The following is a 14,104-nucleotide window of genomic DNA, read 5'->3' as shown; positions in this document are numbered from 1 at the left end:
ATTTTATACACATACCTCAGAATAAATGACTATTATCATGCCAGTTTTAGAGATGAAGAAACTGAGGCAAAGACAGATTAACAACAGTTCATAGGAGAATGAAACAGGTTACAAGAGATGGAATTTTGAGTTCCGATGTTTTAATGATGCAACTATATTTATAATTCCAGTCCTACCTTGTATCCCCCAGAAAACTTCCTGGGAATTACTGACAAGGTGTCATTACTCTTCTTTCAAAATACTGTTAACTATTCTTTTCCTTACCTAAATACTCTCAGAATTGTCTAAAGTGGTGTCTGATTGCTAGTCATTTTAGAAGCATGGGAAAAAATCAAAGACAAATGAAAAGCCTTACAATATAATAGCTGCTTTATTTCATCTAGGAGCACTGATTTTTTTTTTCATGATTCTTTCCCTGTCTCGCTCCACATCCAATCCATTCATCCATCCATCCATCCACCCTAAGAGAGAACCGAAGTTGTCTTTATTTAGGCCTTGTGTACTTGTGCAAATTATTAACATGCATTTTATACATCTTTCGAGGGACCTTTTTGTCCCGTTATACTGCTTATTGGTTACTGTTGATACATAAGTAAGCTATTACTTTTTGTGAATTTATCTTGTATCCCAGTAGTTGACTGAACTCTGATTATTTTTTAAAAATTTTAGAGTTGATACTATTGGGTTTTGAGTAGCCCTGATATCGTTTTGTCCAAATAATGGTAATTTTGTTTCCTTATTTCTAAAGTTAGACCTTTTATTTTTGTTCATCCCTTACTGAATTGGCCCAAACACCTCCAAATGGTTTTAAAGTAATGGTACCTGTGTGCATTCTGTCTTATTGTTGATTTAAATAAAAGTATTCCTGATATTCCCTTTAAAGACATTTTTGAGATGTGGAAGAAGTATTTTTCTGTTGCTACAACTGGTCATTAATTTTATTGAATGTCTTATAAATGCCCATTGAGAATACAGTGGTCTATTTTATTATATCGATATGAAGCATGCACATCTCCTAGATCATCACCTAGTGCTTATGAAAGTTGACTCTTTCAGTATGATGTTCAGTTGTTTTTTGCTAAAATTTTATTTAGGTTTTCATACTATATTCATGAAATCGATTCACATTTACCAATTATTTGTTATCTTGCCAGGTTTTCTTCTCAGGAATATGCTAAGCTTACAAAATAAATTGAAACGATTTAAAACTTTTTATATTGTCAAATAGTCTATATAACAATTTATCTATTTCTTAAAAGAAATTACCAGTAAAATTCTAGCCTTAGAATCTTTTTCTATTGGGGGCGGGTGTTAGTAATTTACAGTTTTTCATGATTATGAATCTACTTGGCTTTTTAAATTCTTATTGATTTTGATCACTTACATTCTCCCCCAAGTTTTCTACTTAATTGGGTTTTCATATATATGACTTGAACATGGAATATTCTGTTTATTTTTAATTCTTTCTCACTCACTACATTCTCTTTCTCATTTCTAACTTTAGCTGCTTTAACCTTTATTCTTCATTTTTTCCAGAGCTTGTCTATTGCTTCTGGACATTGCTCCATCCATCCATTTATTCTTCCATCTCCTTAATATATAGTTGTTTTGTTACTTTCTTTCCTAAAATTTACAAGGGTGTGAAAAAGATGAAAAGGAATGTGTATTTTCTATTTTTAGGATCAATTTTTTATGTGTATCTGTTACTTCCAATACAAAATAGTATTAAATTGTGTTTCTGATTTTTGGCAAACTGATCTGTTGACGGTTGAAAGAGGAGCTCTCAGCAGACTACATGACAATTTAGTTTCTCATTTTCTCTGTTTTTGACTTGATATATTTTAATGGTACATTAACTGGAATATTATGATTTATGATTATTACCCCTACATGGCAGAGCAAACTTTTTCCAAAATAAACTTACCTTTTTTACTCTTAAGGCTTGCCTTGAATTCTTATTAGTTTTTAAATTAGTAATTGTTACCGTGTTTCTTTTTGTTGAATTTGACTGATAAATATTTGCACATCTTTTCATGTACAGCCTTGGTTTTTGTTGTAACTCTGCTGTCTTTATGGGTTTTAATTCAAGTTACATGTTACTTGGTTTGACTTCTGCTCGTCTTCTTATAAATTTAAATCTTACAGGGTTTCCACTAGGGGTGGATTGGACCATTCATCTTAACAAATATTGTACGTAATAAACGCAGCCCTGGGATACTAATCATACCCTAGGTAGGAACTGAGACTCTAGGATGCCTGGCTGAGCAAACAATGAGTTAGTGAAATAAACTCAACTTCAACTCTTTTGTGCATTTCCCCGTTTCCAGTAGGCATTGGAGAATCTTTGTTTTTTCATCCCCAAATAGCTTTGTGGGAGGGGCTGGGCTTCAGGGATGTATGCTCAAGATGAATAATATTAATTCCCCTGGTCTAATCCCCAACCTTTATGGACTCATTACTGGATGTATTCTCTAAAGGATCCTTCCAAGTCAGTTTATATTTTGAATTTGGACAAGATATAAAATTTATAAGACACTCTAAGTGGGAGATGTTTACAAACGCACTGTGTCACCACAGGTAGTGTTTGAATGAGTGCTTTACCTCAGTTCTGTATTTACAATGCACACAAAACCTCTTACAGAATTTTGTGTTGTAAAATAACTGCTATTGTCAAACGTTTAGTTCTCACACCCAAGTAATTCTATGAAATAAATCAAGTCAAGGTGACCATTGTATTATTATACACAAAAGATTTCTTTCAAAGAAAGATACTCTTTTCTGCCACTGAGAGCTGGGAAATACATCAGGTCTCAAGCTCTCAAGCACTAGACTGAGATTGTGGCCTGTGGGAGATAAAGCACACCGAAGGCAGCCAGTTCAGTGAGTCGCAGATGGGCTGTCACTGCTAAACCTCTTACTGCTTCCAGTGACTTTTATCCACACACATTCTAATTCATCATAGATCCAATCCCATAAAATGTGTGAAGCTGTATAGCTTGGCTCTATACATTCCTCATTTCTAAAGTATCTGCCACACATCAAGTTTATCAAAGCATATCTATTTAAACATCCTTACAATATACAGGGAACTTCTGGGGTGTTTAGGTTCAACAGTTTCTAGCTACAGTCAGTCTCCATAATGTAATACGTCTAAGTCCAAAGGTTAGCTTATCAAGGCAAGCCAAATTATTCTTGAACGCTCTTAAAAGCATACTTAAATTTCCAGGCCCCTAAATCCTCAGGTACAAGGCAAAAATGTTCTTTCATTTCTCTTGAATTTGGGGGCTATTATCTCCTTTTTCCTGTCAGTGGAAGCTTCGATATATTTAAAAGCTGAGAAAGAAAGATGTTGTACTGGGAACTGGGTGAATGATGCAATCTCTTTTTTCTCTCTCTCGCTCTTTTTTTTTTTTTTTTTTTGCATGGAGTGGAATTCTGTTGGTTAAACATGGCTATGATAGAATGCTACCGCAGACATATTGTCGGGACTGTGTCTCTTCCTATTACTGTGCATATATGAAATGTATATACACATAACTACATACATTCTTACCTACATATGCACAACTACATATGGAGATATCTAGATATAGCCCAAAAGGAGAGAGCACAATGTTCCTGGAAGAGGGACCACTGTGTGCAAAATCTTGTGGTGGGAGGGAACATGGCAAATACTAAAAACTGATGTGAAAAGAAACCAGAAAATGGGGAACAGAAAGTTAAGTGACTCATGCAAGGACATCATCTAGTAAGCAACAGAATCTAGACCTTACCTGTATCTGAACCCAAATCCCCTGCTTCTCTAATTACACCACACTCTGCCTATAACCAAGATTTGCTTGGCAAACAACGGACTTAAGTGGCTGCCTTTTACTGCTGACTTATTTATACAACGCTGATTTGTCCCACGGAACAAAGCCTGTGTATGACCCATATTCCTCCTTTGTGATGTGTCAGTTTCCCTCCTTGGCTTGATAAGCTCTTCTGAATGCTATACATTCTGACAGTGCAGAAACCTATAACTGCTGTTGAAGACAGGAGGGAAAGGGGCAAGATACAACCACTAGATAAATGAAGAAGGGGTGCAGCCCTTAGGATGTGATAAAAACTGGCTGGAACCGGCTGAAACCAAGGTGGCATGGAGAACAGTCTGGTCCTTGACCTTTAGCTCATTATACCTTCATTTTAATACTAAAAGTGGCCCAATTCCTGGAGATCCTCACCCTTTCCTGGAATAGCAAGAATATTCCTCCTACTCTGTAGCATGTGATATTACTCAGCCCACAAAAAAAGACCAACCCCAGGCCCTGGGGCCACTCTCACTTTCTGAGCAGGACTACATTCTGCCTATGGAATGTGTCCCTCTAAATAAATTTGCTTTCACTTTACTTTGGCTCGCTTTTGAACTCTTTCCTGCTTGAAGCCAAGGACCCTCACTTGGAGGTCTGTCCCAAGGACTTGAGGGGGTCCCTGGACGTGACAATTTCCTCTCCTCCAACACTGTCATCACACTCCTTTGGCATGACATGCAAGTCTACACAACAGATCTGATCTAAATTGGAGCTTTTGGATTTTCCCCAAAAGGTGTGGGTTTGTTTGTTTGTTTACAATGAATGAATGAATATTGAATACCCAGAGTCGTCTCAATGACAAGTGGCTGAAACAGTTGAAACCTGTCAGTTAGATTTTCCATTTTCTAAACTACCCACCCTCTTTTTAAAACATGGCTCCTACACTATCCAGCTTTCTAAGCAACCTTCCCAGTTACCGGCTTCTCCCTCACATTTTGTTGTTTTTGAAAACAGGGGATATATCTATGAACACACTGGGATAAAAGACAAGCAGACTTCCTAGGTATTAACGTGAATGCTGCAATGAATACACAGAGGACAAGAGCTGTTATATGATTCCCTCCTCATGCAATAGGAGAGCAATTTACTTAATTGCTTGTGCTTAAGGGTAATGTCATCTTGTATGGCTTACATTTTATACTGATGGGAGAATACTAAGTTACTAATGGCACAAGTCAATAAAAAAATTCATAGGCCATGAACAAACATGTTAGAAAAAGACCAGAACTGGCAAGCGATAGGGTTAATTCATGCAGTTTCATGTTTCAGATACTTGATTCCTGTAGAGAGATGACTGACCCAATACCTTACGTAGAACCTATCAGTAGCACAGGAGCAGCTAAGTTAAAGTATTATCTTGAATATTTTTAATCCCAAGATCCTCTTAGAGAAAGCAGCCATCTAGCTCAGTGTCAGTGAAATGTTTGTTTGAGGATGTTTGATGCATATTAAAATCAAACTGCTGGGACCTCCCTGGTGGTCCAGTGGTAAAGAATCCACCCTACAATGCAGGGGACTCGGGTTCCATCCCTGGTCAGGAAACTAAGATCCCACATGCCACAGGGCAACTAAGCCCGTGCACCACAACTACTGAGCTCGCGAGCCTCAACTAGAGAGCCTGCGTGCTGCAAACTACAGAGCCCACAAGCTCTGGAACCCACGCGCCACAACTAGAGAAGAGAAAACCGGCACACCACAACTAGAGAGAAGCCCGGGCACATCAACGAAAGATCCTGCGTGCCGCAACTAAGACCTGACACGGCCCAAAATAAATAAAAATAAATAAATTAATTTAAAAAAATCATATCAAAGTACTTTGGGTTTTTAGTCTTTAAATGTGTATTTCTTTAGCATTAGTGCAGACGAAGGACATTGTATTGGATACAATATTATCAACAGTTCACGATCGAGGAGATAAATCACGGTGTTATCTACATTATACAGCAAAGGCAATTAATGTTTCAAATCAAATTCTTTATGAATTAAAGTTAGGGCAAGAGCTGGGTTACAGCAGTGAAGGTAACATTCTAGCCTTTTCTTTTTTCCCTTGACTCGTCTCCAAGGAAAGGCAAATGATAAACCCTAAGTATGGAGTAAAGAGTTGGCTGAGGATACTGGCATATGCCTTTTCCTGTTGTGACAGAAGAAATCAGTGACTTAAAAAAAAAAACATTTAAAGCAGCAATCCCACTACTGGGCATATACTCTGAGAAAACCATAATTCAAAAAGACTCACGTACCAAAATGTTCATTGCAGCTCTATTTACAATAGCCCAGAGATGGAAACAACCTAAGTGTCCATCATTGGATGAATGGATAAAGAAGATGTGGTACATATATACAATGGAATATTACTCAGCCATAAAAAGAAACGAAATTGAGCTATTTGTAATGAGGTGGATAGACCTAGAGTCTGTCATACAGAGTGAAGTAAGTCAGAAAGAGAAAGACAAATACCGTATGCTAACACATATATATGGAATTTAAGAAATAAAAAAAAATATCATGAAGAACCTAGGGGTAAGACAGGAATAAACACACAGACTTAGAGAATGGACTTGAGGACACGGGGAAGGGGAAGGGTGAGCTGTGACAAAGCGAGAGAGTGGCATGGACATATATACACTACCAAACATGAAATAGCTAGCTAGTGGGAAGCAGCCGCATAGCACAGGGAGATCAGCTCGGTGCTTTGTGACCACCTGGAGGGGTAGGATAGGGAGGGTGGGACGGAGGGAGACGCAAGAGGGAAGAGATATGGGGACATATGTATATGTATAACTGATACACTTTGTTATAAAGCAGAAACTAACACACCATTGTAAAGCAATTATACTCCAATAAAGATGTAAAATAAATAAATAAAAAATAAAGCATTTAAAGCAATAGTAAAAGAAATGTCAATGGTTTGCAGCAATTGGTGAAGTTCTTGAAAGCCTTGAATCAGTCAGAACAATTTGGAAAACTAGAATTTCGAAAATGGAGTAAGCCAGATGATAGAACATAGAAACATCATCGAAATTGTACTTAATTGTGGCTAGGTATCTAAATATCGCCTTTTTAAAATTTTATTTTATTTTTTTTAAAGACCAGCTGTAGTGGGTCACTAGGGCTGCTGTAACAAAGTAACACAAACTGGGTGGCTTCAAACCACAGAACTTTATCGTCTTAGAGTTCTGGAGTCCACAAATCTGAAATCAAGATCTCTCTCCCAAATTTCTAGGGTAAGACCCTTCTTCCCTGCCTCTTCTAGGTCCTGGCAGCCCCAGGCATTCTGTGACTTGTGCCTCCACCTTCACAGGGCCATCTTCCTTGTGTCTACATTCTCCCCGCTGTGTGTTGGTCTGTGCCTAAATTTCCCTCCTATTACAAGGACAACAGTCATATTGGATTAGGGCCCATCCTATTCCAGTATGACATCATCATAACTTCACTACATATATCTGCAACAACCCTTTCCAAATAAGGTCACATTCTGAGGTGCTAGTGTAAAGGACACTCTTCTGTATCTCCTTTACAGTCAATACTATACGCACACTCGGAACACGTCACATTTCTGACACCAGATGTGTGTGTTTTCCACAGCAAGCAATTCTACAACACCAGGTGGGGGGTCCCAAAAGTCAATTCAATTCTCACACTATCTGCCTGGAGTTAGCATCAGATCCATAAGTTAAGGGCTCAGCCCCCTGAGACTGGCCCCTCTTCAGACACCAACTGCAAGTCTCAGATTGTCACTTGTACTTCCGACCAACCACTTATAAACTGAAGTTCCCATGGCACTCTCCTTGAGTTCAGTAATTTGCTAGAATGGCTCACAGAACTCAGGGTAACATTTATTTACTTTATGATACTTTATGTATCATAAAGGATACGTATAAACAGCCAGATGAAAAGACAGATAGGGTGAGATCCAGAAGGGCTCCAAGTACAAGAGCTTCTATCCCAGGGGAGGCGGAGTGTGTCACCCACCTCGCAGGTAGATATGTCCACCAACCCAGAAGCGCTCTGTGATGAAAAGTACTTTACTTTTGGGATTTTTATGGAAGCTTCAGCACATAGGCCTGATCGATCATAAATTCAGTGCTCAGCCCCTCCCTCCTTCCTGAAGCATGGAGGGCTGGGCACTGAATTTATGATCCATGGGGAGTGCTGAAGGTTCCAAGTTTCTAACCATGGCTTGGTCTTTCTGGTGACCATCCTGAAACTATCCAGGAGCCCACAGCGTCACTTCATTAGGACAAAAAGACATTTCATCACGCAGGAAATTCCAAGGGTTTTAGGAGGTCTGTGCCAGGATCCAGGGGCAGAGGCTAATAATCCTATTATTACTAGCCTCTACCACAATCCTATCACAACTAGGCCTTAGGATTTGAACTTTTCTTTTGAGGAAACATAATTCAAGTCCTAACACCATCCTTTCAAGTTGCACACAATCCTAACACATTAATAGACCCCATGTATACATCTATACATTGAAGAAGAAATATTGGTGGTGGTTTTGTTTTTAATTTTTTTTGACCTGGCCATGTGGCTTGCAGGATCTTAGTTCCCCGACCAGGGATTGAACCCGGGCCATGGCAGTGAAAGTGCCAAGTCTCAACCACTGGACCACCAGAGAATTCCCAAAAAATATTTTAAAATAAATATAGCTGAATTGACCATCATATCGTTTTGTCCATAAGGATAAAACCCAGACTCTACTATGATGTACCACTGACGTCTTAGCCAAAATGAACGAAGCTAAACCCTGTGTCAAAGAAAACAGGCCTGCAAGGGAAACTGGCCTTGTGACGATGGATTCACGGACATGTGGCCAGGTGTGAGGCCTGCTGTTAGTCTGTGTGGTTCACAACACTGCATTCCTTCTTAACAGTTCTCCTCAAGGTGTCCATTTTCCCTTGAAATCTGTAATTCTTCCTCACATAGGACCATCGCAAACGAGGAGACAGAATGAAACAAGAGAAAGTATTTGTGTTTTGGGGACTCACAGATCTAGGCTTGGATGTAAGTTCCCCCACTAGCTAGCTCAGTGGCCCTGGACAAGTTAATATCTTTACAAATCCTTAGTTTATGCACCTGTAAAAGGGCAATGCTTACCACTGACATCCAGTGTCACTGCAAGGATTAACTGGGATGAAGCACCTGGCCTGACACATGGAAGGCATTTAGCAAATGTGACTTCGTTCAACTTCATAATATATCATGTTGAAAGTAAACAGTTGTATAAGAACACTTTCCCTTCTGTGGAATACTAATGACAAAAGTATCATGCAAAACAACAATTAATATAAATACAGCAAACATCGATTTTAATTAAAATTATAGTTTACGGGTTGAAGTAAATATGCTCACTTTCTGGTAATTACTATAATACAATTAGACCATTACAGAATTGCAAGCCCCAATTCACTCACAGAACAGACATTACTGGAGCAACAGATATGTGCCCGATGTTTCTTTAGGGACAATATGTCAGAGACAGATGTAAAAAGCATGAGGAAAGGGTCACAACTTACCCCACCGACTTTCTCAAAGTGAGATCCATCTTTCTTAAAATCTGTGAGGGCACCATTGAAATACCAGGTAAACATGATGTCTAATAGGGGGTCGTGTTGCACCTGGCAGGGCAAAATGACACTTTCGCCCACTGAGACATCCATGTTGGATGGTGCCAAAGTTATTCTTGTTGGTTCTATTGGGGAAATAATAAAGTTTTAAGTAAAACTTCAGCATTTTTATTTTGATGAAAGCAATTTTCAACAGGCAGACTATTAATCTAACATAGTATGTATGTGTGCGTAGACATACATATGTGTCTATATACATATATATACCTCTGTATCATGAAAAGTTTTCAAGATGAAAAGAGACATTTTGATGCAGACCCATAACATATTTCATTGGATACACAAATTCTTGTTAAATGAATTCGGGTATCTACATTTATGGGATATTGAAGTTTAAAAATTGAAGTCACCTGTAAACAAGGGTTATAATACTACTACAAAATCAATTTCATTTTAGCTTTATTGCTTCATGAAATATACCAGTAGAAATAGAAACCACTGTATTTTCAATGACTGGAAAATGTATTACTACCAAAATTTAAATAGACTCAAACTTTTGAAAGACTACAAAAATGTTTAGAATAGGTAGGATACTAAGTTAAAATGTTAACTAATTTGTTTTTTCCCAAATGCAAATGTCCTTTCTATCATCACCATAGTCCTTCCATAGTTGGGAATTAAGCTTCCCTTGACTCCACTTTTCCAGCACTGCTCCCCATTTCTTTGCTCCATGTTGTAGCAAAAGTCTTCAAAAGAGGCATTGATTTATGTTTTCTACAACAACAGTCTTCCTCCTACCCAAACCTGTGCAACCTCAAGCCTTTCCCATCTCAGTTGTTTTGACTGTTATTCTTCCTGTTGTTCACCAAACACTCTGCAGGCATCCTTCTCTTTCTTTCTCTCAGACCTCACAGTCAGTTTGCCAGCAACGCCTACTGACTACATGAAGAATACATGCAGAATCAAATCCCTTCCCATCAACTGCTCCGCTGCCACCCTCATCTGGGTCATTATCACTCCCGCCTGGATTACTGCAATGTCTCCTGACGTTCCTCCCACTTCTACCCTTGACTCCCCACAGTCTGTTCTCAACAGAGCAGCTAGAGTAACCGTTAAAAATATATTTCCCATCATTTCATTCCTCTGTTCAAAACTGTGCACTAACCTCGACTTTTCATGCCAACTAAAAGCTGACGTCCTAACAAAGTCTACAAAACCTCTACACGATTGTCCCCAAGAAATCTACTGAACTCCATCTCCATGAAATCTTTGTTCACATCTCTCCTTCTCTGCTCACTTGGGTTCATGCTCCAGCTTACTTCTCCCAAACACTCCTCTGTATTTTACAATTGTTTGCAATTTCTTTCCTTCTAAGAATTTCTTTGCCTTATATTCCTACCACTTATTTTCTTTCTACCTTTGGTAGAAGGTAAGCTTCATGCGGGCAGCATTCTTTGTCAGTTTGTTAGTGAATAACCCAAGCACCTGGCACATGGTAGATACTCAACGCTTTTCTTCAATGAATAAATGAACAAACACATCCACAATCCTAAGTGACTCTTTTTGATAGCAAGGGTTATTCCACGAACTCAAACATCTCCAGAAAATATCAAAGATAATGGAAAAGGAAAAAGTGTACCCAAAAGATTTGACATACTAGAATAGCACGAAATAAAAGCAGACCAGCCACATATGCTACTTATAATTCTACTGCCAATTTTGACAGCATGGTAACTCATGTGTCCCTGGTACACACCGTGGTGTATAAAGAAATATTAAGGATTGTTCCCTTGACTTTCACTTGTTAGAGAAAATGCAAGTGCAAATGCAAGGTCGACCTTCGTAGTGCACTGCATATTGTGAAAAACATTTTTTCTTTGATCTTAATAACATACCACACAGTGTATCTCCACGTAAAGCAATCTTTCAGAAATGCACCTACCTGTAACGACCAAGTGTGTTGTGCCATTTGCTTTCCCAAACTGGTTTTCTGCTATGCACGTATAAATTCCAGCATCAGCTTTAGTCACATTGGCAATTTTGAGTCCTCCATCTTTTAAAAAAGAAATTCTAAATATACAAATGAGACAAATAAATGTATACTAGTCACTTTTTTTCAAAATAAATAGAGTTTTTGTTAACAGAAGTATTGTCTTAAGCTACTATATTTAAGGCAACAGAAACCAGCCCTTAGCCTCCTTGGGTCTAAAGAAAATTAAAAGAAAATTTATACACACATGCACACAGCAGACTAAAAAAGAAGCTCTACCAATTTGAACATTTCTTGATATTTTTACACAGTTTTACTTAACAGCATGACTTAACAATACATATGGTTTTAGGGATGGCTTTATCAATTAAGTGTGAAACGTTTTCCAAAGATATGTGGTGAGGTAGATTACTCATGGGTTAGCCTTATCAATTTGGAGAAAATAAGAAGTAGACATGACACTATTTTCCATAAATCTGAAACAGTTTGTGAGAAATGAGAAACTCCCTGGTGTTTCATTATGAACTTCAGAGAGTCACATCTAACCTAGTATAAATCCATATTTTGCAAAAGAACATCTGCATGGTCACCCATGAACTACTGCAAAAATGTGGGCAACGTAAATGAACACATCTGAGTTTCTGAGCATACGCTTAAAGTACTTAAAGCTTTTGGTCTAACTAGTTAACTAAGGAAACAGAAATGAACTTTACATGAGCTAGACGCTATGAGAGTCTCTGAGATCACAGTGTGAGCAAGACAGGAAGTCCCCACCTAAGAAGAACTACAATCCTGCAGCCTGTGGAACAAAAACCAAATTCACAGAAACACAGACAAGATGAAAAGGCAGAGGGCTATGTACCAGATGAAGGAACAAGATAAAACACTAAATGAAGTGGAGATAGGCAACCTTCCAGAAAAAGAATTCAGAATAATGAGAGTGAAGATGATCCAGGACCTCAGAAAACGAATGGAGGCAAAGATCGAGAAAATGCAAGAAATGTTAAACAAAGATCTGGAAGAATTAAAGAACAAACAAACAGAGATGAACAATACAATACCTGAAATGAAAACTACACTAGAAGGAATCAATAGCAGAATAACTGAGGCAGAAGAACAGATAAGTGACCTGGAAGACAGAATGGTGGAATTCACTGCTCCAGAACAGACTAAAGAAAAAAGAATGAAAAGAAATGAAGACAGCCTAAGAGACCTCTGGGACAGCATTAAATGCAACAACATTCGCATTATAGGGGTCCCAGACGGAGAAGAGAGAGAGAAAGGACCCGAGAAAATATTTGAAGAGATTATAGTCGAAAACTTCCCTAACATGGGAAAAGAAATAGCCACCCAAGTCCAGGAAGCACAGAGAGTCCCATACAGGATAAACCCAAGGAGAAACAAGTCAAGACACACAGTAACCAAACTGGCAAAAATTAAGAACAAAGAAAAATTGTTGAAAGCAGCAAGGGAAAAACGACAAATAACATACAAGGGAACTCCCGTAAGGTTAACAGCTGATTTCTCAGCAGAAACTCTACAAGACAGAAGGGAGTGGCATGATATACTTACAGTGATGAAAGGGAAGAACCTACAACCAAGATTACTCTACCCAGCAAGGATCTCATTCAGATTCCATGGAGAAATCAAAAGCTTTACACACAAGCAAAAGCTAAGAGAATTTAGCACCACCAAACCAGCTCTACAATAAAGGCTAAAGGAACTTCTCTAAGTGGGAAACACAAGAGAAGAAAAGGATTTACAAAAACAAACCCAAAACAATTAAGAAAATGGTCATAGGAACATACATATCGATAATTACCTTAAACGTGAATGGATTAAATGCTCCAACCAAAAGACACAAGCTTGCTGAATGGATACAAAAACAAGACCCATATATATGCTGTCTACAACAGACCCACTTCAAACCTAGGGACACATACAAACTGAAATTGAGGGGATGGAAAAAGATATTCCATGCAAATGGAAATCAAAAGAGCTGGAGTAGCAATACTCATGTCAGATAAAATAGACTTTAAGATAAAGAATGTTACAAGAGACAAGGAAGGATACTACATAATGATCAAAGGATCAATTCAAGAAGAAGATATAACAATTATAAATATATATGCACCCAACAAAGGAGCACCTCAATACATAAGGCAACTGCTAACAGCTATAAAAGAGGAAATCGAAGGTAACACAATAATAGTGGGGGACTTTAACACCTCACTTACACCAATGGACAGATCATCCAAACAGAAAATTAATAAGGAAACACAAGCTTTAAATGATACAATAAACCAGAGAGATATAATTGATATTTATAGGACATTCCATCCAAAAACAGCAGATTACATGGTCTTCTCAAGTGTGCACGGAACATTCTCCAGGATAGTTCACATCTTGGGTCACAAATCAAGGCTCAGTAAATTTAAGAAAACTGAAATCATATCAAACATCTTTTCTGACCACAACGCTATGAGATTAGAAGTCAATTACAGGGGAAAAAAAACATAAAAAACACAAACACGTGGAGGCTAAACAATACATTACTAAATAACCAAGAGATCACTGAAGAAATCAAAGAGGAAGTCAAAAAATACCTAGATACAAATGACAATGAAAACACAATGATCCAAAACGTATGGGATGCAGCAAAAGCAGTTCTAAGAGGGAAGTTTATAGCTATA

The 14,104-nt window shown here is 38.1% G+C and overlaps 1 protein-coding gene across 1 annotated transcript in view; it reads right to left on the bottom strand.

The window, feature by feature from the left end:
- Positions 1-14,104, bottom strand: part of CNTN3 (contactin 3) — a gene marked incomplete at its 3' end in the record, with an annotated part of 239,450 nt that overhangs the window by 51,554 nt on the left and 173,792 nt on the right. Inside the window, exons 11-12 of the mRNA XM_082847771.1 lie at positions 11,364-11,491; positions 9,371-9,546 (exon numbers count right to left, since the gene is read on the bottom strand). Of these exons, the coding sequence (XP_082703897.1) occupies positions 9,371-9,546; positions 11,364-11,491 (304 nt within the window). The remainder of the gene's footprint in view (positions 1-9,370; positions 9,547-11,363; positions 11,492-14,104) is intronic.

This window comes from Leucopleurus acutus, assembly GCF_964270905.1.
Source record: "Leucopleurus acutus genome assembly, chromosome: 10".
Classification (NCBI taxonomy): Eukaryota; Metazoa; Chordata; class Mammalia; order Artiodactyla; family Delphinidae; genus Leucopleurus; species Leucopleurus acutus.
The sequence above is the reverse complement of the archived record's forward strand: the minus strand, read 5'-3'. Positions and strand labels throughout refer to the sequence as shown.